Genomic DNA, 26,341 nt, shown 5'->3' with positions numbered 1-26,341 from the left:
GTTCTGAATCACCTTCACAACCCGTATGGGAAAGTATCCTAGAAAGCTGGCTGCAGCTAGTTGGGGAGGCCTTAGCTTCTATTCTTCCCGAGCCAACTTTCAGAAGATGAAAACTGGCCAGGGGCATCTGGGTGGCTCAGTGGGTTAAGCCTCTGCCTTTGGCTCAGGTCATGATCCCAGGGTCCTAGGATCAAGTCCCGCATTCGGCTCTCTGCTCAGCGGGGAGCCTGCTTCTCACTCTTTCTCTGCCTACTTATGATCTCTCTCTCTCTCTCTGTCAAATAAATAAATAAAATCTTAAAAAAAGAAAACTGGCCATTCCAGGTATATGAAGAAATCTATTGCCAAGTTCCAGAACAGTCCCTCCCCCTTGGGACTCGGCATTTGCTTGTGGATCTAAAACGTTCTTTCACTGAACTCTTTCTCCACAGGACTTCCTCACTTTACTAGACAGCCTGAGAGCATGAATGTCACAAGGAACACGGCCTTCAACCTTACCTGTCAGGCCGTGGGCCCTCCTGAGCCCATCCACATTTTCTGGGTTCAGAACAGCAGCCGTGTTCACGAACAGCCGGAAAAGTCCCCCTCTGTTCTGACTGTTCCTGGTAAGTCCAAGTCATGTGATTTCTTTAATGTTTGCTCTTGAACAGTGGAACGGATCAAGTTTGGTGCCCGTGGCTGGCGCAGTATAAGGCTGGCGCGGTAGAAGACAAAGATAGCACAGGGGTGGCCGCTGAGGTTAGGGGCTGGGGATGGGGAGAGGGAGGAGGGAATCTCAGGAGAGAGAGTTCACGAGCTGGGGTGGGAACTGGGTGAATACCATGAAGGGTGTCCGTGCTTAAGTGAGCAGAGTGGCCAAGACCCCTGAGCCCTGGCAGCAGGAGCCCTGCAGGCTGTTCTTGGTACTAGGAACACAGGGGCAAACTTCTGGAAACAGTCTTCCTGGCTTCCTTCCCTCTCCAGGGCTCCTCCCCTAACCTCCACAGCCTCATTCCTGAACCCACAGTTTTTCACTCTGAGATATGCTCCCCGCGGGGGAGTTCCTCTCTGACCCCGGCTTCTATACTGGCTGTGTGATAATGGCCTTGAGCTCTGTGTCTCCTGACCTTCAGTCTCATGTACTCAACCCCCTCCCTGGCAGTTTCCCTTGCTGGTACATATGCATCTTAAAATGAAACTCTTGATCCACCTCCTCCACAGATGGTTTGCCCCAGAATTCCCCATCTTAGTAAATGACACCGCCAGCGGCCCGTCCTTCCTCTTTCTCATTTTTCATGTTGTATGCATCAGCAAGTTCTATCCATTCTGCTTCTACTGTATGTCCCGAGTCTGTTTTTTCTCCCTCCATGCTGCAGCACCCCATCCACATCACTGCCGGCTCTCGCCAACACCAGTGCAGGTGCTCCCTGAGGGGTCTCTGCTTCCAGACTTGGCCTCACTCTAATCCATCCTCCATGGCTCCCTGTTGTCTTAGACTGTCACTCTGAGTTATTCCTGCCCTTGCCATCAGCCCTGTGTGCTCTGGCCACCACCCAACTCTCCAACCCAACCCCACCCAACCCACCTTCTCATCCCTGCTTATTAAGCACCAGTCATCCTGATTATCTGTCATTTCCTCACACACATGGCCCTCCTTCCTGCCTCAGGACCTTTGCATTCTCTCTTCTGTCTACCTGCAGTGTTCTTCCACTTGCCCTTTGTCCCATGACACAACTCCAGTAGCAATTCTTCCAGGAAGCCTTCCCTGATCATTCAGCTATTTTAGGTCCTCCCCACCTCTTTGTTGACTCCCAGTCATGTGTTCCTGTGGACTCCATCGTTGCACTCATCACAGTCTATCATCACCCACTTATTTGTTTAGCTTCTTGTCTGTCTTCTCAGAAATTATATGCTCAGCCCGAACAAGGACTTTGTCTGTCCCAAGGCAGTGCCTGACTCACAGTAGCACTCACTGAATATTCATGGTGACAGCAGACCAGCAAGTGAATGCCAGCCCCTTGGTTTTAACTCTGGATCACTTTCCTCACTCCTCACTGCATAAGGAATATTATGGTTTTCTCTGCCTCCATCTGAATTGTCTTCGAATTTCTCCCAAGGAGTTGATAATCAGGCTCCTTCTTAGTTCAAAGTCAATTTGAGGAACCTCCGTAGTGTTCTTCAGAGTGGCTGTACCAGTGCTTGCATTCCTACCAACAGTGGAAGGGGTTCCCCTTTCTCTTCATCCTTACTAACATCTATTGCTTCTTGTGTTGTTGACTTTAGCCATCCTGACTAATGTGAGATGGTGTCTCATCATGGTTTTGATTTGTATTTCCTTGATACCAAGTGATGCTGAGCATGTTTCATGTGTCTGTTGGCCATTTGGATGTCTTTTTTGGAAAAGTGTCTATTCATGTTTCTGTCCCTTTCTTAACTGGGATATTTGTCTTTTGGGTGTTAAGGTTGATAAGTTCTTTGTAGATTTTGGATACTAACCCTTTATCAGATATGTCATTTGCGAATATCTTTTCCCACATTATCAACTGTGGAGAGAGCCCATATGTCCATCAACTGATGAATGGATAAATAAAATGTGTGTACACACACTCACACACAGGAATATTACTCAGCCATCAAAAAGAACAAATCCTGGGAGACCTGGGTGGCTCAGTCAGTTAAGCATCTGCCTCTTACTCAGGTCATGATCTCAGGGTCCTAGGATCGAGCCCCTTGTTGGGCTCTCAGCTCCGTGAGGAGTCTGCTTCTCCCTCTGCCCCTCCCCCTGCTTGGGCTCTCTCTCTCTCTCTCTCTCTCTCACATATAAATAAATAAAATCTTTAAAAAAAAGAATGAAATCTTGCCATTTACAACGACATGGATGGAGCTAGAATGTATTATGCTAAGTGAAATAATTCAGAGGATGATAAATACCATATGACCTCACTCGTGGAATTTAAGAAAGAAAACAGGTGAACATCATGGGAAGGAGGAGGAGAAAAAAAAGGAGAGGGAAACAAGCCATAAGAGACTCTTAACGATAGAGATCAAATTGAGGAGTTGGAGGGAGATGAGGGGGGGAATGGGCTAGATGGGTGGTGGGCATTAAGGAGGGCACTTGTGATGATGAGCACCAGGCGTTCTGTGTAAGGGATAAAATCACCGAATTCTACTACAGAAACCAATATTGCACTCTATGTTAACTACCTAAAATTTAAATTTAAAAAAATGTTTAAATAAAAATAAGTAAGTAATTTGTAAAACCCAAACAAAGTCCATTTGAAAACTATACCCCCACCCTTTCTAGGATGGTGGCTCTGAAGTCCCATAAAGACTTGTTTTCATTGAGGTAAAATTGATATACAGTTAGGTGTGTGGAACTTAAATGCAGAGCTCAGTGAGTTTTGAAAATGTAGACACGCATGGAACCAGCACTTCAGTCAAGACCCAGAACATTGCCATCACCTCAGAATGTGCCCTCATGCTCCCTTCCCATCAGCCTCCACCTCTCATAGGCATTGGTGTTCGGATATCTGTCACCAAAGATCAGTTTGCTAGGTCTTGAACATTGAATAAGTGGAATCGTAAAGTATATATATTCTTTTGGGTCTGGCTTCTTTCCCTCAGTGTGATGTTTTTGGGACTCCTCATGTTGACGTGTGAGTAGTATGTTGTTATTGCCAATAGTGCTCTATGGTATGGATGTGTGCCATTTTGTTTGTGTGGTAAACATTTGAGATGTTTATGGATAAATAAAGGAGCTACAGATATTTGTGTGCAAGGCTTTGGGGAGACACAGGTTTTTATTTTGTCTTGGATAATACCTGGGAGAAGAACTTTTGGATCATATACTGGGCATATGCTCAACTTTTAAGAAAACCACCAAACTATGTTCTAAGTTGTGCCAAGTTATATTCCTAGCCCCAGTGGATGAGTGTTCCAGTTGTTCTATCTGTGTCCTTGCCAACATTTGATATGATGAGAGTTTTTTTTCCATTTTAGACATTCTAGTGAATATGCAACAGTAAATTTTAAATTTGCATTTCATTTCCCTACTCTCAAATTTTAAATTAGATTTAGAAATGATTTGAAAGATTTGAGTGGGGCGCCTGGGTGGCTCAGTCGGTTCAGCGTCTGACTTCGGTTCAGGTCATGATCCCAGAGTCCTGGCATCGAGCCCGGTGTTGGGCTCCCTGCTCAGTGGAAAGTGTTTCTCCCTCTCCCTTTGCCCCTCCCCACTGCTTGTGCTCTGTCTCTCAAATAAATGAATGAAGTCTTAAAAAAATAAAAACAAGATTTTAGCATTTTTAATTGTGCTTGTGAGCCAGTCATATATTGTTATCATGGAAGTATCACTTCGGGTCTTATAAAAATCTTAAAATCAGCTTGACAGCTTTTGCAAGAGTCTGTTGTGATTTTGTTTGCAGTTGTATTGAATTTATAGATCAGTTTAGGGGGGATCGCATCTTAATATTATTGAGACTTCCAATCCAAGAACACACTCTGTCCATTTATTTAGGTCTTCTTTAATTTCTCTCAGCAATTTTTTATAGTCCTTAATGCAGAGGTCTTGTATGTCACTTGTTAAAGTTATTTATAAATATTTTATGTTGTTGATGCTGGTAAGTAGCACATTTGAATTCATTTCCCAATTGCTTACTATAAGTATGTAGGAAATAAGTTAATTTTTGTATGTTGATCTTACATCCTACAACCTTGCTTGTTAAGTTAATGTGTTAGTTTCTAAGAGTATTTTATTGTTGTTGTTGTTTTGTAGATTCCTTAGATTTTTTTGTAAACAGTGTTACCTGCAAATAGTTGTCTAATCTTGCCCTTTTATCCCTGTCCCCTTCCTTATTTTACTAACCAAGACTCTAGCACAGTGCTGAATAAAAGTGGGAAGAGTTAATATCTCTGTCCCAATCACCAACTATGACAGAAATTGGATTTTGGTCAGTGCCATTCATCAGGTTGAAGAAGTTTTCTTCTATTCTCAGCTTGCAAAAAATTTTATTTTTTTATCATATGATTACATGGTTTTTCTCCATTATTCTCCTACTGCAGCAAATTACACTGATTTTATTTTCAAATGTTAAACCAGTGTGCATTCCTGGGACAAACTCTACTTGGTCATGATGTATTGTGGTGGATTCAGTTTACTAATATTTAGTTAAAGACTTTCCCATTTACATTTACTCTGTTTCACTGCCATACTAGGGTAACACCAACTGGGTGTACTGCAATTCAGTTCTGATACTGACTTCCCAAAGTCTGCCACAAGGCTCACTTCAGGTGCCAACTACAAGTGTCAGGGTCGGGGGTAGGATCCCCAGACCACCTGCACTTCCTACTGACTGGCTATAAATTTGGAGATTCCCATGACCCCCTCTGGTTTGATAATTTGCTAGACCAACTCACAGAACTCAGGAAAATGCTGTGCTTACCTATAACAGTTTTACTATAAGGAGTATGCCTAGGGTGATGTCTGGGAGGGTCTTGCATGCAGAGTGCTTCCATGCCCTCTCCTCTTTGAATCAGAGGGTGTCACCCTCCTGGCACATCCAGGAAAAGGACACTCTGCTGAGCTTTGGGGTGCAGATTCTTTTACTGAAATCTCCGAGCATGGGCATAACTGATGAGATCATTGGCCGTGAGCGCCTGGGTGGCTCAGCTGGTTGGGCAGCTGCCTTCAGCTCTAGTCATGATCCTGGAGTCCTGGGAGTGAGTCGTACATCGGGCTCTCTGCTCAGCGGGGAACCTATTTCTCCCTCTGACCTGTCCCCTCTCGTGCTCTCTCTCTCATTCTCTCTGTCTCTCAAATAAATAAATGGAAAATCTTAAAAAAAAAAAAAAAAGAGAGAGAGACAGAAGGAAAAGAAAAGAAAAAAAAAAGAAAAGAAATCATTGGCCATGTGATTGAACAGTCTCCAGACCCCTCAACCCTCTTATCACATGGCTGGTGGTTCTGGTGATCTGTCTTCCTCCTGAGGTTTTCCAGGGGCTATTCTACACTTCTTAGTGTAACAAAGCTACTCCTGTCACCAGGCAGTTATAAGGGACACAAGCTAAATTCTTTATTGTACAACAGTGCTCATGAGGGGAGTGGTCTCTAATTTTGTTTTTGGAATGTCAGCTTTTGGTATCAGGGTATTTTGTCCTCATAAAACTAGTTAGTACATATCCCTACCCCCTCTATTTTCTGAAAGAGTTTAGTAACATTGGTGTTATTTTGAAAAGACATGCATAAATTTCAGTGGACACTCCAGTATCATGTTTGGGACACAACATTCCTGGTAGTATAGTTTGCAGTACTTTTTTTGATGAAGATTAACATGTTTGATTAATGTTGACTTTGAGGCTAACTGAAATCCTCAGGTCTTTTTTTCTCTTTAATTACTGCAAAGTCAAACTCTCCTGTTTCTTGTATCTTTAATTATTTTTGGAAGTTCAGCCTACCATTTTTCCTTATAAAAATGTAAACCATTGTCCCAGCCAACGGAGGGCAGTTGGAACCTCCATCCTCTCCTTCAATTAACAAATCAGCCTCCTGCTCTGTGCCAGCTGCCTTTTGTGTCTCATCCAAGTTGTTGATGAAAATCTAGATTCCATCCTAACCGAGGGCAGAGTCCCGTGACCTGCTGATAAAGGCAGACTGAGTTGACATCAGCTCATTAAATCAACTTTCTTGGCTACTGTTCAACCACTTGTAAATCTGCCTGCTTTCATTTTCCTTCCATTTATTTCTCTTTCTTATCTTCTGAGATGTTATCACTACATTGGGCTGGTAACTATCACAGAAAGTCTGGAAATAGCTTGAATTCAATTAAAAAATCAGACCTAACTTCTGGGTGAGCTAAATAACTAGAGGTGACAATTTCCCACATTTTTACATGCACTAGTTTGATAGCACTCTTTTTTTTTTTTTTTTAAAGATTTTATCTATTTAGGGGGTGCCTGGGTGGCTCAGAGGTGACAATTTCCCACATTTTTACATGCACTAGTTTGATAGCACTCTTTTTTTTTTTTTTAAGATTTTATCTATTTAGGGGGCGCCTGGGTGGCTCAGTGGGTTAAGCCTCTGTCTTCAGCTCAGGTCATGATCTCAGGGTCCTGGGATCGAGCCCCACATTGGGCTCTCTGCTCAGCAGGAACTCTGCTTCCCCCTCTCTCTCTACCTGCCTGTCTGCCTACTTGTGATCTCTCTCTCTCTCTCTCTCTCCATCAAATAAATAAAATCTTTAAAAAAAAAAAGATTTTATCTATCTATTTATTTATTTGAGAGAGACAGAGATAACAACAGAGAGCATGAGTAGGGAGGAGATGGAGAAGCAAGCTCCCCACTGAACAGGGAGCCCAACGCGGGGCTCCATCCCAGGACCCAGGGATCGTGACTTGAGCCGAGGGTAGATGCTTAACCAGCTGAGCCACCCAGGTGCCCCTTGATAGGGGCACTTAAATTTTGTGGTGGATTTGTCTCTCAGTGATTCTGTACTACCAGGATCAGTGTCTTTTTTCTTTATGAAAATAGGGACAAGGTGCCTGTGTGCCTTAGTTAAGCATCTGCCTTCAGCTCAGGTCATCCTGGGATCAAGCCCCACATTGAGCTCCCTCATCAGCAAGGAGTCTGCTTCTCCCTCTCCCTCCTCTTGCTCATTCTTTCTCTCATTCACTCTATCTCTCAATAAATAAATAAAATCTTATTTTTTAAAAAAGATTTTATTTATTTATTTGACACAGAGAGAGAGATCACAAGTAGGGAGAGGCAGGCAGAGAGAGGGGGGGAAAGCAGGCTCCCCGCTGAGCAGAGAGCCTCACGAGAGTCTCGAACTAAGGACCCTGAGACCATAACCTGAGCCGAAGGCAAGGCTTAACCCACTGAGCCACCGAGGCACCCCAATAAAATCTTTTTTAAAGCAAAGAAAATAAAATAGGGACAATTTGTCAATCTCTGTTCGTCTGGAGCTTTTCCTCTATTGCATGTTTTCTTAGAAGGTAAAAGTGTTAAAAAGTAAAAAAAAAAAAAAAAAAAAGGAAGGTAAAAGTGTGTTTCTTTGATAAGATTTGCAAATTCTTTTAATACCCAAGACTATGTATAATTTGTCTCAGCTTGGAGAACTGATGTATTTCTAAATGGTGATATACTCTCACAACTACAACCTATTTTGGGTTGCAAGTTCATTACAATTTTTATTTTACTTTTTTAAATTTGAGGTTTTTTTCTTTGATAGAGAAGATAGAAATAAAATAGAAATAGAGCAGTGTATATCCTAATAGTGTGTTTTTTGTTGTTGTTAAATTATGTGTTTATGTATTAGAGAGAGAGCATGTGCAAGCACGTGTAAGATGGGGGTGCAGAGGAAGAGGGAAAGAGAAAATCTCAAGGAGATTCCACACGGAGTGTAGCTGGATGGGGGGCTTGATCTGAGAACCTGAGATTATGACCTGAGCTGAAATCAAGAGTTGGACACTTAACTGACTGCGGCACCCAGGCGCCCCCCAACCGTGTGTTTTTTAAAACAACCTTTATTGTGATGATATTTACACAAAGCTACACATGTGGTTAACTTACATAGAGGTACATGCATGGGCATGCACGTGTGTGTGCACGGGTGCGCATATCCACACACACACACGAGTCTGTGTATAATTGATGAAATCTGAGTAAGCTTTGTGGAGGGGACCAATGTCAATTTCCTGGTTTTGACAGTGTGCTGTGGTTATGTAAGACGTTAACATTGGAAAGGTAGGGTGAAGGATACACTGAACTGCCTTGTGTGTTTCTTTACGTCTTTCTGTGAATCCATAATTATTTCAAAATAAAATGATTTGGGAGGATCCAGGTCATGAGGCCGGGTGTGGAACCTGCTTAAGATTCTGTCTCCCTTTCCCTCTGCCCCACTCTCTTAAAAAACAAAACAACAGGTTTTTTTTTTTGTTTTTTTGTTTTGTTTTGTTTTGTTTTAATTTTTTATTTTTTATAAACATATATTTTTATCCCCAGGGGTACAGGTCTGTGAATCACCAGGTTTACACACTTCACAGCACTCACCAAAGCACATGCCCTCAAAACAACAGTTTTTAAAAAAATTTTATTTCCCATAATTATTAAATGGTTTTATATCTAAAATGTAGAAAACTCAGAAAATGTAGTTTTATATCTTACTATACATGTACAGTTACAACAAAACACAGATTTGTTTCTGTTTAAACTTTTCCTGTAACTGTATTTATTTGGGGGTGTGTGTATATATATATATATATGATTTTCCTTCAAATTAGAATAATACACATGCAGACTAATTTCAGCCTTTTTAATTTTATTTTTTAAAGATTTTATTTATTTACTGGGGTGCCTGGGTGGCTCAGTGGGTTGAAGCCTCTGCCTTCAGCTAAGGTCATGATCCCAGGGTCCTGGGATTGAGCCCCGCATCAGGCTGTCTGCTCAGCAGGGAGCCTGCTTCCTCCTCTCTCTCTGCTTGCCTCTCTGCCTACTTGTGATCTCTGTCTGTCCAATAAATAAATAAAATCTTTTTTTTAAAAAAAAGATTATTTGAGAGAGAGAGCAAGTGTGTGAACAAGTGTGACTGAGGGGAGGGGCAGAGGGAGAGGGAGAAAGAGACTCTCAGGCAGACTCCACGCTGAGTGCAGAGCCTGACGTGGGGCTCCATCTCACAACCCTGGGATCACGACCTGAGCCAAAACCAAAAGTCAGTCCCTTAACCAACTGAGCCACCCAGGCGCCCTTATTTCAGCCTTTTTATTACTCAAGTAATACATGAACACATTTTCATTGTAAAACATTCAAACCAAAGCAAAATGGGCAATCTCTACGTGTTCACTCCCCACATAGTTGTCACAGACAGTGTGTGTGACAACACACAGTGTGAGCCACTGGTTCACTTCCTTCTAGGCCCTTCTCCTTTAAATGTACTCACATATGTACATATACACATGGATGACCAAGACATGTAGCTCTTTCTATGTAGGTACTCACGGACCTCTCACTGTGTATGATAATTGCCTCATTGCATGAATGGACCATAATTTATTTAACCACCCCCTTATTGATGAGCATATAGGTGGTTTTATTTTGGTGGTTGTTGTTACTTATGTGGACATCTTTGTATCCATATTTATTTCTTTTCTGAAAACCTTTCTGGACACCCCGTCCTTGTCTGTGTTTCTACCTTGCCTCTTCCATCAAGTTTGTACCTCCTCCCCATGTAGAAGCACTACCATCTACTGTCTCCCCACCCTAAATTATTGATCCGTGTGATTATTACATATTAGTTATTCATTAACTCAGCCCTGTCACCCAGCACAGTGCCTGGCACATCAAAACTGTGGGAATGAATGAATGAACTAATGAACAAATGAATTATAAACAGAACCTGAGTCAGAGGTCCCTTGACTGGGACAAAGGAACATAATGAGAGTGAAGTAACTTGTATTTGCTTAATTGCTTTTGCATTTAAACTCCTTCTCATTTATATTTCTAACCAGTTCTATGAAATTAATAGAGCAGTTTTTTCACACCCATTTTGTAGACAGAGGGCTTAAGGAGGTCCGTGGAGAAAGGGCCAACCATGCAAACTTCTGACACATCAAGTTAGAGCAATTCAGGGATCTGTGGACTATTCCCAGGCACCTGAATTTTGTAACACTGTTAAAGAATTTACATTATTCTTACTTACATCTGTGTTTAATTTTGAGGATGCGGTAGTGAGACCTGAGCCCACCTCAGAAGTTCACAGTTGAGGAACTAGGTGCCATTCTGACCAGATATGCCCGGGGTGGGGTTTATGCTTCACCTGCTGCTGCAAACCTGGGAGTGTTTGCAGGGAGAGGCCATCCCATCTTGAAATTAACTATGTTGAAATTAACCAAGAAGTCAACTTTTCTGAGATCACTTTTACCAAGAGAGTGCTAAGTAGGACCATGGTTTAAAGAGTCCCGATTGTTGAAACATGCTTTGAGCAAGCACATTTATGAACAGGAAGTCTGTATGCTTTTTTTTCTCTTGATACCAGTTGGGTTTTTTGTCCCTCTGTGACATAAGAGCTGTCTTTAAGAGACACAAGCAAAGCAATATTTTGTCTAAAGGGCACTGTTCTGAGTCAACAAAGCCAATCTCAAAGATTGCATGCTGTGTGATTCAATTTATATCACATTCTCAGAAATGACAAAGTGAAGATGACTAATCAGGGTTTAGCTTAGGTAGGATGTTCCTAAAATATGAGGGAGATTTTTTTTTTTTTGGTGCTGAAGTAGTACAAATCTTACCTGAAATAAAGTTTCACAGAGCTGTACCCCCCCCACATACTCCAAAGAAAGAAAAGGGGGGGAACAAAAATTGGTAAAATCTGAATATGGTCTGTATTTGAGTTAATAGTATTGTACTGACTTTTGGTTTTGTTCACTGTATGATTATGTATGATTATGTAAGAGCTGTATGATTATGTAAGATCTTATCATTAAGGGAAGCTGATGAAGGATGTACAAGAACGCTACTAGTTCTGCAGTTTCTTGTAAATTGAAAATTATTCCAAAAACAAAATTTTGTTTTATTATTATTTTTTAAAGATTTTATTTGTTTATTTGACAGACCAAGATCACAAGTAGGCAGAGAGGCGGGGGGTGGGGGGGGAAGCACTAAGCAGAGAGCCCGATGCAGGGCTCGATCCCTGGACCCTGAGATTATGACCTGAGCCGAAGGCAGAGGCTTATCCCACTGAGCCACCCAGGCACCCCTTGTCTTATTTTTTTAAAAGATTGTATTTATTTATTTTTGTCAGAGAGAGCACAAGCAGGGGGAGCAGCAGGCAGAGGGAGAAGCAGGCTCCCCACTGAGCAGAGAGCCCGATGAGGGGCTCCATTTCAGGACTCTGGGATCATGACCCACGCCGAAGGTGGATGCTTAACAGAGTAAGCCACCCAGGTGCCCCAGTTAAGGCATTTTTAATACCCATTTTCAGATCAGGAAAAAATTTGGAGCTGGTATGGGACCTGCTTGCTTAGGGTTTAGTCTCCATGTGGCTCCTGCAATGATCCTGGATCCTGATAAAACACAAGTTGGATTAGATTGGTCTTCCGCTCAACGCTCTGGGATTCCCATCCTGCTTAAAGAACAAAGCAAAGGCCATTTCCTTTGCCCCAAGTTCACCTCCCCCCATCATTAGCCCGTTCACTCAGTCACTCCTCTGAGGACATTATCCTGAGCCACCTCTGTCCTGAATATTTAAAATCACAGCCCACTTCCCAACCCATCCCTGGCCCTCTGATCCTTTTCTGTTTTTCCATGGCATTAATCACCTTCTGATAGAGCATGAAGCTTACTTATTTATCAAGGTTATTCCTTCTTACCCACTACCCCCTGTGAGAATATGAGCTCTTTTATTCATGGATATACCCCAAGTGCCTGAGAAAATGTCTGACACCTAGTAAGTACTCAGTAAATATGTGTTGAATGAACGAATTCAGGGCAGAGAGTGTGTTCCAAGTTAATAGGCAACTTCCTTTATGCAAAATGTCCTTCCCTTGCTTTGCCTCTTTTGCTCTAGGGGGTAAAAAAAAAAGGAAAGAGAAAGGGCTGCTTATCCAGAACTTAAGAATTGGCCCAACTGGTGCTCTTAGAAGTTGCTTTCTTAGCAATTCTGATTGTCCTTCCCTCGAGGGAACATCCTGTTCCTGAATGTTCTTTAAAAGTAGCTTTCAGACCCTGTTTCAGAGGCTGTCTTTTTTTTTTTTTTAAACAAGCAGACCAAGCAAGAGGGCCATGAACGTCAGGAGTTGGGTGGGATGTGACCGAGTACACAGAGGGGGTGGCCCACTGGAGGAGGACATGGCTCAGAAAGACAGGAGGCTCCAGTTACCAGGGTCACTCCGGAGAGAGTGGGTAGTAGGGTGGGGACTTAAGGGGGTGGATGGCTTTTTTCCCCTGGAAAGCCACAAGGGCTGGGGCTATAAAACTTCAAGGTCTATTCCAGTCTGGGTATTGTTCACCCAGACAGAGAAGTGGAAAGGAAAGTGAGAGGCAACAGTCTTTCCCAACACACGCTAGTTGCTATATCCAACCCAGGCTCTTCCATGAGTCTGTAGCCCAGAGGTGCCATTAAACCAAGGCAGTATATATAACTGAATACATTAAGCAAAGACGATTACATTTTGCCTTCAGTGTTGGCCCATCCACTTGGGGAGAAAGTTAACTTTGGTTTGAACCAGTTTCCCCTTCTGGCTGCTGCCAACTGTTTGGCCTGGGGACATGAATCACTTCAGCGCTTGGACAGAACTGCTGGAATAGGTGGTTTAGCTACTTCTGGGGAATTCTTACTAATGCTTATGTCTCCTGCCGGAGAATTTGCTAGAGATTGTCTTCCTGACTTTGTGCCCACTTTGAAAAGAAACACAAAAAGGAAAAGCGACTTCCCACTTAACATCATGTTCCTGACAAGCAGTTTCACTTTCAGCATTGACAAACTTGCAGCTCTGAAGAACAGTGGGCCCCAAGTTGTCTTACTTAGGGATCTATAGCTGGTCAGCGGATCTCACAAAATGAATCCGTCCTCTTGGGTTTTTTTTTGGTTTTTTTTTTTTTTTGGGCTCCTGGAGGGCCTGGAATGTGATCTGTATCTTGTACTCAAGTGTTTCCCAAGAGTTTTGACAAGAGTCATTGAAGTCAAATAACTGTGTCTGGCTTGACTATATAAAAAATATAGGTTGCATAACAACTCTCTGTATTTTCTGATTGAGCCAAAGCCAGTTTTTCTAAATATAAGCCAGATTTTGCACATTCGTGGAGACTGGTGTAATGGGCGTCTTATTTGAAAGCTTATGACTTGGAAGGCTAAAGGTGATTCTTCAGCATGAAAACCAAAGTGTCACAGGTTGGACTGTGAAATAATGGTCCCCAGCATGGATGCCAGGCAGTGGCTTTGAGGGATGAGGTCTTGATCCTCATCTGGAATGTATCCGTCTTCCTTGTAAAGTTAATGCCTGACAAAGTGCCAGGAATCCAAATCTCTCCACCTTGCAAAAGAAGAAGGACCTTGCCCTGACTTATCTGGAGTCACTACAGGGCACCAGTTCTCAAATGCTTTGGTCTCAAGATCCCTTTACAGACTTAGAAATTATTGTGGACCAAAGAGATTTGTTTATGTGAGTTCTATCTGTTGATAAGTACTGAATTAGAAACTAAAACAAAACTTTTAGAGCATAAAAATACATAAGCACGTACTCAGTTACCTGATAGAACTACTATTAGCATCATCACACAACATACAGCCTCTGGAACATTCTGAAACATTGCATCACATGTTCCTGAGAACATGAAAGTGAAAAGGACTTTCTTATCATTATTGTTAGTGTTATTATTTTTATTATTATGACAAAAATAGTGTCATTAGGGCTCCTAAGTGTCAATTAGGGCTCCTAAGAGGGCCTCTGAGATCCTTTCTTTAGGAGTCTCTAGACCACAGTTTGAGAGTGGCTTCTATAGTGTATTGGTTCAAGGTTAAGAAATTTCCAGATCACTACCTAAAAGATTCCAAATTTTGTTCAGCCAAGGACTTGCCCTCCTAGTAAAATTTTACTGTGTATGTTTAAGAATTATATGCATTGTCAGAGCATCTGAGTGGCTCAGTCAATTAAGCATCTACCTCTTGATCTTGGCTTAGGTCTTAATCTCAGGGCCATGTGTTCAAGCCCCACACTGAGCTCCATGCTGGGCATGGAGCCTACTTAAAAAAAGAAAAAAAAGAATTATATATATTGTCTTGTTGGATTGTGCCCTAATAATAGTTGTGAAGATAATTGATCTAGAAGAAATCTTTTTTCCAATTTCAGCATGTATGTGTATTTTCGTTGCCAAGAAGTGTTGTAGGGTGATGAATCATGACTTCCAAACCCACATAATTATGCCATCTGGATAAAATTCTGCAGGGAAAGTAGAAAATCATGATGGAACACTTCTGGTAGCTGAGAGAAAATTGTTTCATTGGATAATGCTGGGTCTCCCATCCCAGTCATGGGTACACTATAGAAGTGCCTTTAAAGGAGTTTTACTTAAAATGTCAGAGAACCTGAAATTACATTCTTTGCAGCCCTTTAAATCATAAAAAATTTAAGGTACAAACCTCAAAATTTTATGAGAGACCACATATATTTTTCAAAGTTATTTGGGAGGAATACAAGCAGAACATACAAGACCCCTGAGGCAGGGTATTCAAGGGTGTCCTTTTATAGATGTGGATACTGGATTTGAGAGAAGTATTCCTCTTCAGTGAAACAAATCTATTTTTTTTAAAAGCCATCGCACAAACTGTTAGCAGTTTCATCCATCACTCAAAAGGGAGGGACCAAAAATGTGAAGTGATGGCTCCTATCTGAAATTTCAGTTTCCTAGCTCTTGGAATTGTCAAAATCGAAGCCATTTAGTTAGGATTTTCCTCCATTCTGAGGGAAATACTCCTCACCTCAGAAAATGAAAATACCTGAAGTATCTATCCTATTCTGACAGAACATTATTTCAGAGAAGTGAAAAGTCACCATAGAATTGTAGGACAGAGACACACAGCTTTGTTTTTTTTTGAGAGACCCTGTCTAGTCAGCAGAATTCAGGCGCCTGGACTAACTTCCATCTGGATGGAAAAGAACAGAGCCCCAACAGCGCTGGTTTTTCTGTGCACTTCTAACCTTCAAGAGAAGAGCCAACATAAAATAGGGATCATGTTTGCATTTCTTAGAACTTCTCCCATGCGGTTCTCTGGCCACTTGGACCAGCCTTGGGCTGGCCTTCCCTTGGCAGCTTGTTCCTCCCTGATTTTTCAAATTTTTAATTACTGTTAGTGACAAGCTTTGAATTTTAAAATTATCAGTTGGAGAATTTCCTGTATAGTGGATAGAAGAAAACAGAGTAAGGTTTTCAGGCAGGAAGTGAATGGAGGTCTAATTTCAAGAAGTTTTTCTTTCTCTAGTTCATGATGTGAATTCTGTGCCAAAGACACCTTTGTGCGCCAGAGACAGAGAAGTTTCCAGAATCTACTAGATGGTACATATGGCTGTGCTTTTAAAAAAAACAAAAACAAAACAGAATTTTTAATTTTAGAATAGTCTTAGATTTTAGGAATCATGGAGATAATACAGATTTTCCCATATACCCCACTTACACGTTCTCCCATTAGTAACATCTTACATTAGTGTGATGTATTTGCTATAATCAGTGAACCAATGAACATTATTATTAACTCAAGTCTATATTCAGATTTCCTTAGTTTTTACCTAATACCCTTGTATGGTTCAATGATTTCATCCAGGATTTAGTGGTCTTGTCTCCTTCAGCTCCTCTTGGTTGTGACAGTTTCTCAAACTTTCCTTGTTTTTTTTTTTTTGTTTTTTTTTTTTTAAAGATTTTATTTATTTATTTGACAGAGAGAAATCACAAGTAGATGGAGAGGCAGGCAGAGAGAGAGAGAGGGAAGCAGGCTCTCTGCCAAGCAGAGAGCCCGATGCGGGACCCGATCCCAGGACCCTGAGATCATGACCTGAGCCGAAGGCAGTGGCTTAACCCACTGAGCCACCCAGGCGCCCAAACTTTCCTTGTTTTTAATTGTCTTGACAGTTTTGAGGAATACTGGTCAGATTTCTTATAGAACACGTCACCGTTTGAACTCTCTGATACTTCCCTCCTGATGAGACTTGGGTTGTGTGTTTTTGGAAGGAAGATTGCAGAGGGGAAGTGCCATTTTCATTACATCATATCAAGGACACATTCTGTCAATGTGACTTAGTGGTGTTGACCTTGGTCCTGTGGCCAAGGTAGCGTTTATCATTTTCTCCACGCTAAAGTTTAAAAAAAAATAAAGTTTTGCTTTTATTTCCTTTTCATACTGTCCTCTTTGGAAGGAAGTCACTTTGTGCAGCCTATGCCTAAGGGGTTGGGAATTATGATCCTCCCCCTTGAGGGCAGAGAATCCACATAAATTATTTGGAATTCTTCTTCATAGGAAACTTGTTTGTTCCTTCCCATTGTTTAATCATTTATTTATCTCAGTATAAATACTGAGAAGCCACTTGTGAATATTTATTTTATACTTTGGTTTACAATCCGAGGCTACTTCATTAATTTTCTTGCTCAAACTGTTCCAGCTTTGGATACTAGGAGGAGTTCTTTCCGTTGGTTTCATGTCTCTGTCATTCCCCCATCACTCTGTGTGTGTGTGCTTGTATGCACGCGTGTGTGTGTGTGTGTGTGCACACCACATGACGTTTGTGTTAAATTTGTTCTAGGCTCATCTTATCTGTTTCCTGCTCCAATCTGAGAAATCAGCCATTTCTCCAATGAGTTCTGGTTCCTTTTATTGGCAAATAGTATTAGAAACCAATATCTGAATTATCTCTCCTTTCTATTTAAAATTAATAAATCTACTAGGTTTTTTTTTTTTTTAATTTCTAAGATGTTTTCAAACCTCTGAAATGATAGAATTTTTCTTCATTCAGCACTAGTGTCTTCTCTTCAGGTAATAATAATGTCTTGTGTTTATGTAATAATTCTTTATGAATTGTTACTTTTTTTCAGAATTTTTAAAATGTATTTTATTTATTTATTTGAGAGAGAGAGGACAGGAGAAGGGGGAAGGGGTAGAGGGAGAGGAAGAAGCAGGCTTCCTGCTGAGCTGGGAGCCCGAAGCAGGGCTTGATTCCAGGACCAGAGATCATGACCCACGCCGAAGGCAGACACTTCACTGACTGAGCCATCCAGGCACCCCAATATTCACTTTTAAAAATGGATTCATTACGACGGACCACCTGAAATTAAGCACTGTGACTTTCATCCTGCTATGTCTGGTCTTCTGAAATGTCATTAGTGTGTGATGTCGTATGTACTTGTGGCTAAGCAGCACACGATCGTCCAGATGACCTTCAGGCAGCGCTCTTCTTGACATTGGGGCCACTGATTAGCCGAAATTTAAGTCTAAAATTACTGCTTTTGTTATCTAACGTCTCACCACCCGGGAAAAATAAAACACTTAAATGAAGAACAGCTGCCTTTAGGCCCATGGTTGACTTGCTCCTGGTAGCTAGGGTCCAATCCCTGGTTTGTGTTTCAGCCACCAGCATAGTTTTAAAATTAACTTTGCATTTATGGCCTGAAGTCATGAACCAAAAAGTAAAAGAATGCTAAAACAACCCTCGGAATCTGGTGAGCTGCAGCCTGTTCTCTGTGAGCCTGGTCTCATGACTCCCCTTCCATTCCAGGTCTGACGGAGACAGCCGTCTTCAGTTGTGAGGCTCACAACGACAAAGGGCTGACCGTGTCCAAGGGTGTGCAGATCAACATCAAAGGTAAGCACTGTGGCGAAGTCCCTTGAACATGTTCTGGGAGCTGGTCAGGGGACGCAGCAGGAGTTCTGCAGCCAGATATCTGAGTTTGAACCCTGTCTTCCCCAGGGACTTTCTTTGTGACCTTGGACAAGTCACTTAACCTCTCTGGCTTCAGTATAAAAGAGGGATGATTACATATTTCTACATATTTTTGAGGCTTACATGAGATAATGCAAGTTAAAAGCAACCAAAACAGTGCCTGGTGCCTAAGTCTTTGATAAATATTAGCTCATTTAGTTCTGCTTAGTCTAAGGAAATAGGCTGAGATGTCTACCCTCCATCTTCTTTGCTCCTGTTTTCACCTTGCCCTCTCCCACCTTGAATTAGTCCCTGTTACCCCTTGAAGAGCCCCCACGGGTGGGGGCAGCTTAGGGCATTGATCGAAGGAATGGGCTCTGGGCAGCTGGGGCTGACACAAGTCTCCCCTAGCTGCTGCCCTAAGAGGAGAAAAAGGAGGGGAGAGCCCAGAGCTCCTATGTCTCTTCCTCCAAATGTCCTTGTTGCCTCTGAGCTGGGCCATAACATAATGGGAGACCTGTCTTAGAAGGTCCCCATGCTAGTGGAGACATTCCAATCCAACTGTCTGCCTCTTCCTCCTGCCTCTCGGGGATCAGAGTTATTTAAACCCAAAACTTGAAACGAAATACTGTCATTTTAACCCTTTTCAAATCATCTTTCTTACTTTCTGTCATAGAAACTCAAGCGAATTTTATGTTTTAGTATTTGTGGTTTTTAAAATATTTATTTATTTATTTATTTGAGAGAGTGAGAGAGCATGAGTGGGGGAAGAGGAAGGCAGAAGGAGTGGGAGAAGCAAACTCCCCACTGAACAGAGAGCCCACCTTGATCCCAGGACCCCAAGATCATGACCTGAGCCAAAGGCAGATGCTTGGCCAGCAGAGCCTATTTGTTCTTATTTTAAATATTGAAAAGCAAATACTGGTTCCATATTTCTTTTGGTTTTAATCTTGAGGGAATAACACAAGGGAAAAGCAGAATGTGTTTAATAATGAGTTAAAAATTAGGTAATATATTGGGGTGCCTGGGTGGCTCAGTGGGTCAAGCCTCTGCCTTCGGCTCAGGTCATGATCTCAGGGTCCTGGGATCAAGCCCCACATTGGGCTCTCTGCTTGGTGGGGAGCCTGCTTCCTCCTCTCTCTCTGCCTGCCTCTCTGTCTACTTGAGATCTCTCTCTGTCAAATAAATAAATAAAATCTTTTTTTAAAAAGTTAGGTAATATACAGCTGGGGACTCAATATTACAGAAGAAGTTATACTTTAAAAAGATGCTATGGTGGCACCTGGGTAGCTCAAGTTGGTTAACACCTAACTGGATCTCAGCTCAGGTCTTGATCCCAGGGTTGCGAATTCAGGCCCCACATTGGGCTGCACACTGGGCATGGAGCCAACTTTTTAAAAGTAAATAAATAAAATTTAAAAAAATCAAAAGATGCTGATGTGTCTTTTTGGCACATCAACTAGATGAAGGCGATGAGGGGACATTCTCTAAAAGTTCATTGGAAGAAAAAAAAAGAGCAAACTGAAACTTACTCCTGGAGGAACTGTATAACTTCCTTCCTCATTATGAGTCTCATTATTACAGTTTTCAAAAGCAATGTTGGGAATTTCAGGAATTCATGGGTAGGCGTAAATTTATAAAGACTATTTTCATGAAGTGTAAACACCTTAAAATTGAAACATTTATAAAATGAGAGACACTTTTTAAAATTTTATGCTTCACACAGAACTTAGCTTTTTTTCTTTTTTTCTTTTTATCAGTTCTCTTTTGAAAACTTCTGTCTGCTTTTCATTATTTAAACATTGATGTCAATGCCACCAAGACTCCCTTCTTCTAATCTGTTCCTAACTATAATATATGCAGCCAAATTATGATCTGGAGAGCCATACATTTTAGGACAATTCTACAAGTAATCTATTTAGGGAAGTGAGTCAAACAGAATGCTGATTCTTTGCCACTCACCAAGCTATGTGTCTGCAAGTAAACAGAAACTCCTGAATATGGTACCTGGCGTACTTCTCATGGTCTCAGCTCTCCTTCCCCTGATCTTCTGTTCCCGCTGTCATTGCTTCCCCTCCGGCACACCTCCCCCAACCCTCCTCCATGTGTTAACCTTCTTAATCTTCCCCGCAGCCCCGTGGAGCAGGGCTGTTACCATCCCCACTAACAGAAGAAGGAACGGAGTTTAGAAAGGTCATTTAACCGTGACCCGGGCCACACAGCCAGCCTGGCAGTAACCAGACTCCCCTGTCCCTGCTGGTGCTCACACTAATGTGCTTGCTGCCGCCTGCCACCAGCCTCCAGTGTCCTACTGAGGGACACGTGATCCAGGCTCAGACAGACTTGGGTTCAAGTCCCCGTTCTGCTGCTTACAAGCTCTGTGATCTTCAGCATGTTTTTACCTTCTCTGATTCTCAGTATCCTCATCCATAAATGAGGATCGTGAGACCGCCTGCCTCTCTGACAGGGTTTTAGTGATGACGAAACAAAGCGAAGTCCGTAACGGGCTGACCCATTGTAAGCGTGTGAAAACAACATTTTTGCTTATAAATGTGATTATGACTCTTAATTCAGATGTAAAATTAGCCCCAAATAAGATCCCCAAACTCCAGATCCTTCTTAGATTCGAATACCATGGAGGCACCTGGGTGGCTCCGTGGGTTAAAGCCTCTGCTTTCAGCTCAGGTCATGATCCCAGGGTCTTGGGACCCGCATCGGGCCCTCTGCTCGGCAGGGAGCCTGCTTCCTCCTCTCTCTCTGCCTGCCTCTCTGCCTGCTTGTGGTCCCTATCTGTCAAATAAATAAATAAAATCTTTAAAAAAAAAAAAAGATACGTAACCATGTCCCACACATGGCCACGTCCCACACATGGCCAAGTCATTGCACACTTTATGCCTCCAGTCCCAGCAGTTACAGTTGGATCTTTTGCTTGAACTGATTTCTCACCTGTTTCCTTGGCCTGGATAGCTGCTCCCCGCTCTGCCACACACCCACACTCATGCTCCCTTCTAGTCCCGGCATAGGGCTCTCATCGTCAGGTAGTGTGAGTCTCCACTCCTCAAGCAAAAGCTGCACAAGAATAGGGCTATGGCTCTGATTGGGGGAGTGGGGGGGATAGATGTAGAGCTCCAGCACCCAGCAACGTGCCCGCATGCAGGAGGGCAGTGACCACGAGCTCAGTGAAGGAAATAGACATCTCTTCATCCTTTTCCAGCTAAGGTCTCACTTCATCAGGCAGCCGGAAAGCAGGTCTATGCTCCACTCCTCTGGCCTAGGCAGCAGTGTTTTCATCACCAGAAGACCTGTCTATAAGCTAATAGCTTAGTCTCAGGCCTAATGCAGTTTCTTTTTCAAACTTGGGTCAAATTTTCTTAATTTTAAGAAATGGAAACAAGCATGATATTTTGTTTGTTTGGTAGCTGTGGCCACCTGTGGTTTATAACTGTGTTTGTATGTGTGTCTTTATTTCTGTGTAGCAATTCCCTCCCCACCAACTGAAGTCATTGTCTACAACAGCACTGCACACAGCATGCTCATCTCCTGGGTCCCAGGTTTTGATGGATACTCCCCATTCAGGAATTGCAGCATTCAGGTAAACCAGCAGGATGAAGAAAGAACGGGCTGTTTGGTGCTCTGAGGGTCTACTTGACTTTTCTTCCTCCTTGGCCTTTCTTAGTGCCCAGGCCTCCAACACCTCTGTTCAGAAGTCTCTTGACCCCTTCCCTGCTCAGTGCCTGCCACACACGCCCCATTCTGTGGTGTTCTGCCCCAGGATGCTGTTTCCTTTCTCCTCATGGTTCAGGACCCAACCAGAAGGGAAACAGGTTTCCAGGGCAGAACGACATGAGACCAGGGAGAATTAATTTTTAAGGTATAAAAACACATCCCTAAATAAATACCGGCTTGTGATCAGGAGTTCCGGGAAGCCAAGAACTCCTCATCCTGTCTCCTCCTGGGCCAGTGACTGTGAAGGACAGGCAAGCATGAGATGGGTCATTTTTGCTGTCAGGTGTAATACCTTGGCCCCTGGCTCCTAGAACAACCTGGGCATTACAGACCTTGCAAAGTCTTTTCCCTTTTTTTAACCACTACCCAAAACTGGTGTGAAAGAATGCTGTAAGAAATACAGGCCAGCCATCCTAAAATGGTACCATGCCATGATGTAGGCCCTGCTTTGAGTGTTAATTTCATCAAAATGGAAAGGGTAGCAGTAACACTACCATTTACCGAGTGCTCACGATGACCAGGGACTTTGCAGACGTTATCTTACTTAAAACCCACACCAGCACTGCAGGCTCCGAATGCTCACAGAACCTATGAGTGGCAAAGCCAGGATTCAAAGCCAGAAAGTTCTGATGTCAAAAACAGTGCTCAAAACCATCCCTTCTTCCATGTCTTAGAAGAGACATTATTTCTGGGAGCAGGTAGTCAAACATGTGTGGATTGTCCACTGAGAACATCAGTGCCTTCTGCCCTGCATGTTGTCACACAGTAGGGTCAGAAATTGTTCTTAGTTTCATAAATGTCTGGCCTTACTAGCTGAAAACATGTTAACCTGACACCTGCCATTCATGCAAGCTCAACTTGAAGCAGTGACTTTTAAAGAATTTTATACGTTGACAACCAGATGTTTTTAATACCAAACAGAATTAGTTTCTCTGTTTTTACTGCCTCCCACTCTTGTCTAACAGCTGTTCCTTCTCTGGAAAGTGAAAACATTCTATTATCCCCGAAATAGCCTCCACCCTCACCTCACCAGCTCTAGCTTTGCTTAATTCTTGCCCCACTTTATGTGTAAACCTCCTAAGGGCTGGTAAGTGTTAGGGATTATTATGTCTACAAAGTCCTCACCAGGGATATCTGTTTTTTCTGGGCAGCTTTTTCTGAGATCTCTTTCACAGACCATAATATTCACCCATTTAAAGGGTATAATGTTGAGGTCCCTGTTCGGCTCAGTCGGGAGAGCATGCAATCTTGATTTTGGGGTCGTGAGTTTGAGCCCCATGTTGGGTGTAGAGATTATTTAAATACGCTTTAAAAAATAAAGTGTATAATGTTCTTCGCTATGTTCCCAGAGGTGTGCAGCCATCACCATTGTCTAATTGTGGCTATATTTATAAAAGCTATTGTTCTATAGTTTTCTTGTGTTAGCTTTTTCTGGTTTTGGTGTCAGGGTGATACTCGTCTTACAGAATCAGTTGGGAGGTGTTCCCTCGACTTCTGTTTCTTGGAAGAGTTTGTGGAAGATTGATGTGAATTCCTTAAATATTTGGTTGAAATCACCAGTGAAGCTGTCTGGTCCTGAGGTTTTCTTTGTGGAGGTTTTTGGAATACTAACTCAGTCTTTTTACTTGGTATGCATCTACTTAGATTTTCTATTTCTTCCTGAGTCAGTTTTGATAGTTTATGTGTTTCTAGGAGTGTGTCCATTTCCTCTGGGTTATCTAATTTGTTGGTATACAATTGCTTATAATATTCCATTATAAGCTTTTTTATTTCTTTGAGGTTAGTAGTAATGTCCCCTTTCATTCCTGATTTTAATACAACTTTTCCCTTCTTTTCTTCTATGTGCATTGGGTTAATTTGCTCTCTTTTTTTTTTTTTTTTTTTTTAAGTTTCTTAAGGTAGAAGGCTAGGTAATTTATTTGAAATTTCTTCTTCTTTAATATAAGCATTTATAGGGGCACCTGGGTGGCTCAGTTGTTAAGCATCTGCCTTCGGCTCAGGTCATGATCCCAGGGGGAAGCCTGCTTCTCCCTCTCCCCCTGCTTGTGTTTCCTCTCTCGCTGTGTCTCTCTCTGCGTCTTTCTCTGCCAAATAATAAAAAAAACTTAAAAAAATATATATACATATATATAAGCATTTATACCATACATTTCCTTCTAAGCACTGTGTTAGCTGCATCACGTAGGTTTGGGTATTTGGGCCTTTTTTTCCCATTCATCTCAAGTTTTTGGTTATTTTCCTTGTGATTTCTTTCTTTCTTTCTTTTTCTATCGGTTATTCAGAACTGTGTTAAATTTTCACATACTTGTGAATTTCTCAAGTCGTCGTCTTTTGCTTATTTCTAATGTTATTCCATCACATTTAGAGGCTATACTTAATCTGATTTTCAGTCTTTTACATTAACTACAGTTTGTTTTATGACCTAGCATTTGTTCTGCCCTGGAGAATGTTCCGTGTGTAGGGGAAGGTATATTTGGCTGTGTTTGGGTAGAATGTTTTATACGTCTTGTAGATATAGTTAGTTTATAGTCTTGTTTCCTTCTTCTATTTCCTTGTTGATCCTCTGCCGAGTGGTTTTATCTGTTATTGAAACGGAATTAGGGTCTCAACTGTTGTTTTTGAGTTGCCTTTCTCCCTTCAATCTCATCAGTTTTCGCTTCTTGTATTCCAGGGCTCTGTTATTAGGAACATCCAGGGCCAGTTTCCCTCTATAGATATAACTATATCTACATATCTAGAGATCTAGAGATCTGTAGTTGTACATGTATAACCAAGGCATGGACCAGCCCTTTTTAAAACTGCTGCTGAGCTGTATGAAGAGTCCAAGAGGACACGAGGCTCCTGCTTACATGAGTATGGTTGCCTTTGGGGAGACTTTGTAGGCGACTTCTGCCACCACCTTGAGTGAGTAGGTCTCAGAGTGGACAGGAGGTAGAGTACGGTGGTAGGAAGGTCTGAAAACATCAGGTCACCCCTGAAGGTAGAAGATGATCACACACATCTGTTTTCTCTCTCTCTTTTTGCCTCAGCTTTGGGCAGCCACGGCATGAGCGACAGTCATCCAGTCCCTGGATGATCATCCAGTCCGGTCATTACAGGCCCTCCTTGCCCACCTTGGATCCTGTGGTGCCAGACATGGTTATTCTGTCTTTTTCCCACCAATCTCCCTTCACCCATAAGAATACAGTTATTTTACAAGTTAAATTCTAGGAGCAATATTGTGACATACCTGTATATATAATTATTTGTTGTTTATCTGAAATTCAAATATAATTGGCTATCCTGTTTTCTCTGACCGGTCCTAGCAGGGTTAGTCAGGAGTGGCTGTAGAAGTGAGACTTCTTTATTCTGCAGGTTAACAATGTATTCCCACTTCTGAAGGAACCAAGCATAGTTTTGTAGCATGTCCCCAGTCCCTTACAATTTTAAACTCTGACTTGGTAACAAATGAATGTTTTGGACAAGATTCAGATCCACGCACTAGCAGACACACCCTCTCACTTCCTTTGGTCCTGATGTTAGTTCCTTTCTTCACCCATTTTTGGGCCGCATACACCATTTCTATTTTTAACTCTCCCACGTACTTCTTGCTATTTTGTGCCCTCTTTTCCCCTAGGACCCACTGAGAAGGAGTGTTATAAAAAGCCCGTCTTCTTCCAGCAGTGCGTTCTCGAAGAGCGTCGCTGTGCCTGGAAATGCTCCACGCATTGCTCCGGAAATGGGGCAGGGGTGGAGAGCCAAAGGTTTCCTCCACCTTAGTTGCAGGGGTTGGTCACCAGGAAGTAGGTGCATACTCTGTAAAGTGAAGAAACAAAAAGTAAGTTCTGCCAGCGGCCACCACCAAGATAAGCACGTAACTCTTTGTTTCTCCTCTGGTGGTTCCTCAGGCCAAATGGTACTTTTGTCACCCAGTGGAGTCTGCGGGTCTGAGTCAGAGGTGAGACTTGGCCCCCACGCCACCCTTGCGATATCCGCTAGGGGATTTAGAATTCCGAAATGTTATTTATGGCCCCTTGGCCAAAATTTCAACACATATATCCTGAAATAACAGCTTTGTGTATCCATGCCCCATGACTGCAAGCCCATTATTATTAGGAATATGTACAGGGTTTAGGATTTTTTTCCCCCCCGGTTAGTTTTGGTTACTTGTGTTTTATTCAGTATCACTTTCTCTTTTCTGATTTTATAAGTACTTATATATTGAAGAGATTTTGAAAAACATGTAGAGGGGAAAAAAGCATTC

At 42.2% G+C, this 26,341-nt stretch overlaps 1 protein-coding gene across 1 annotated transcript in view; it reads left to right on the top strand.

Annotated features, from left to right (window-relative positions):
- Positions 1 to 26,341, top strand: part of MERTK (MER proto-oncogene, tyrosine kinase) — a 113,554-nt gene that overhangs the window by 42,503 nt on the left and 44,710 nt on the right. The window contains exons 4-6 of the mRNA XM_032352766.1: positions 432 to 605; positions 18,229 to 18,315; positions 21,849 to 21,964. Coding sequence (XP_032208657.1) covers positions 432 to 605; positions 18,229 to 18,315; positions 21,849 to 21,964 — 377 coding nt within the window. The remainder of the gene's footprint in view (positions 1 to 431; positions 606 to 18,228; positions 18,316 to 21,848; positions 21,965 to 26,341) is intronic.

Source organism: Mustela erminea, chromosome 7, assembly GCF_009829155.1.
Source record: "Mustela erminea isolate mMusErm1 chromosome 7, mMusErm1.Pri, whole genome shotgun sequence".
Taxonomy (NCBI): Eukaryota; Metazoa; Chordata; class Mammalia; order Carnivora; family Mustelidae; genus Mustela; species Mustela erminea.
Note: the sequence above shows the minus strand (reverse complement) of the source record. Positions and strands in the feature narration are given on the sequence as shown.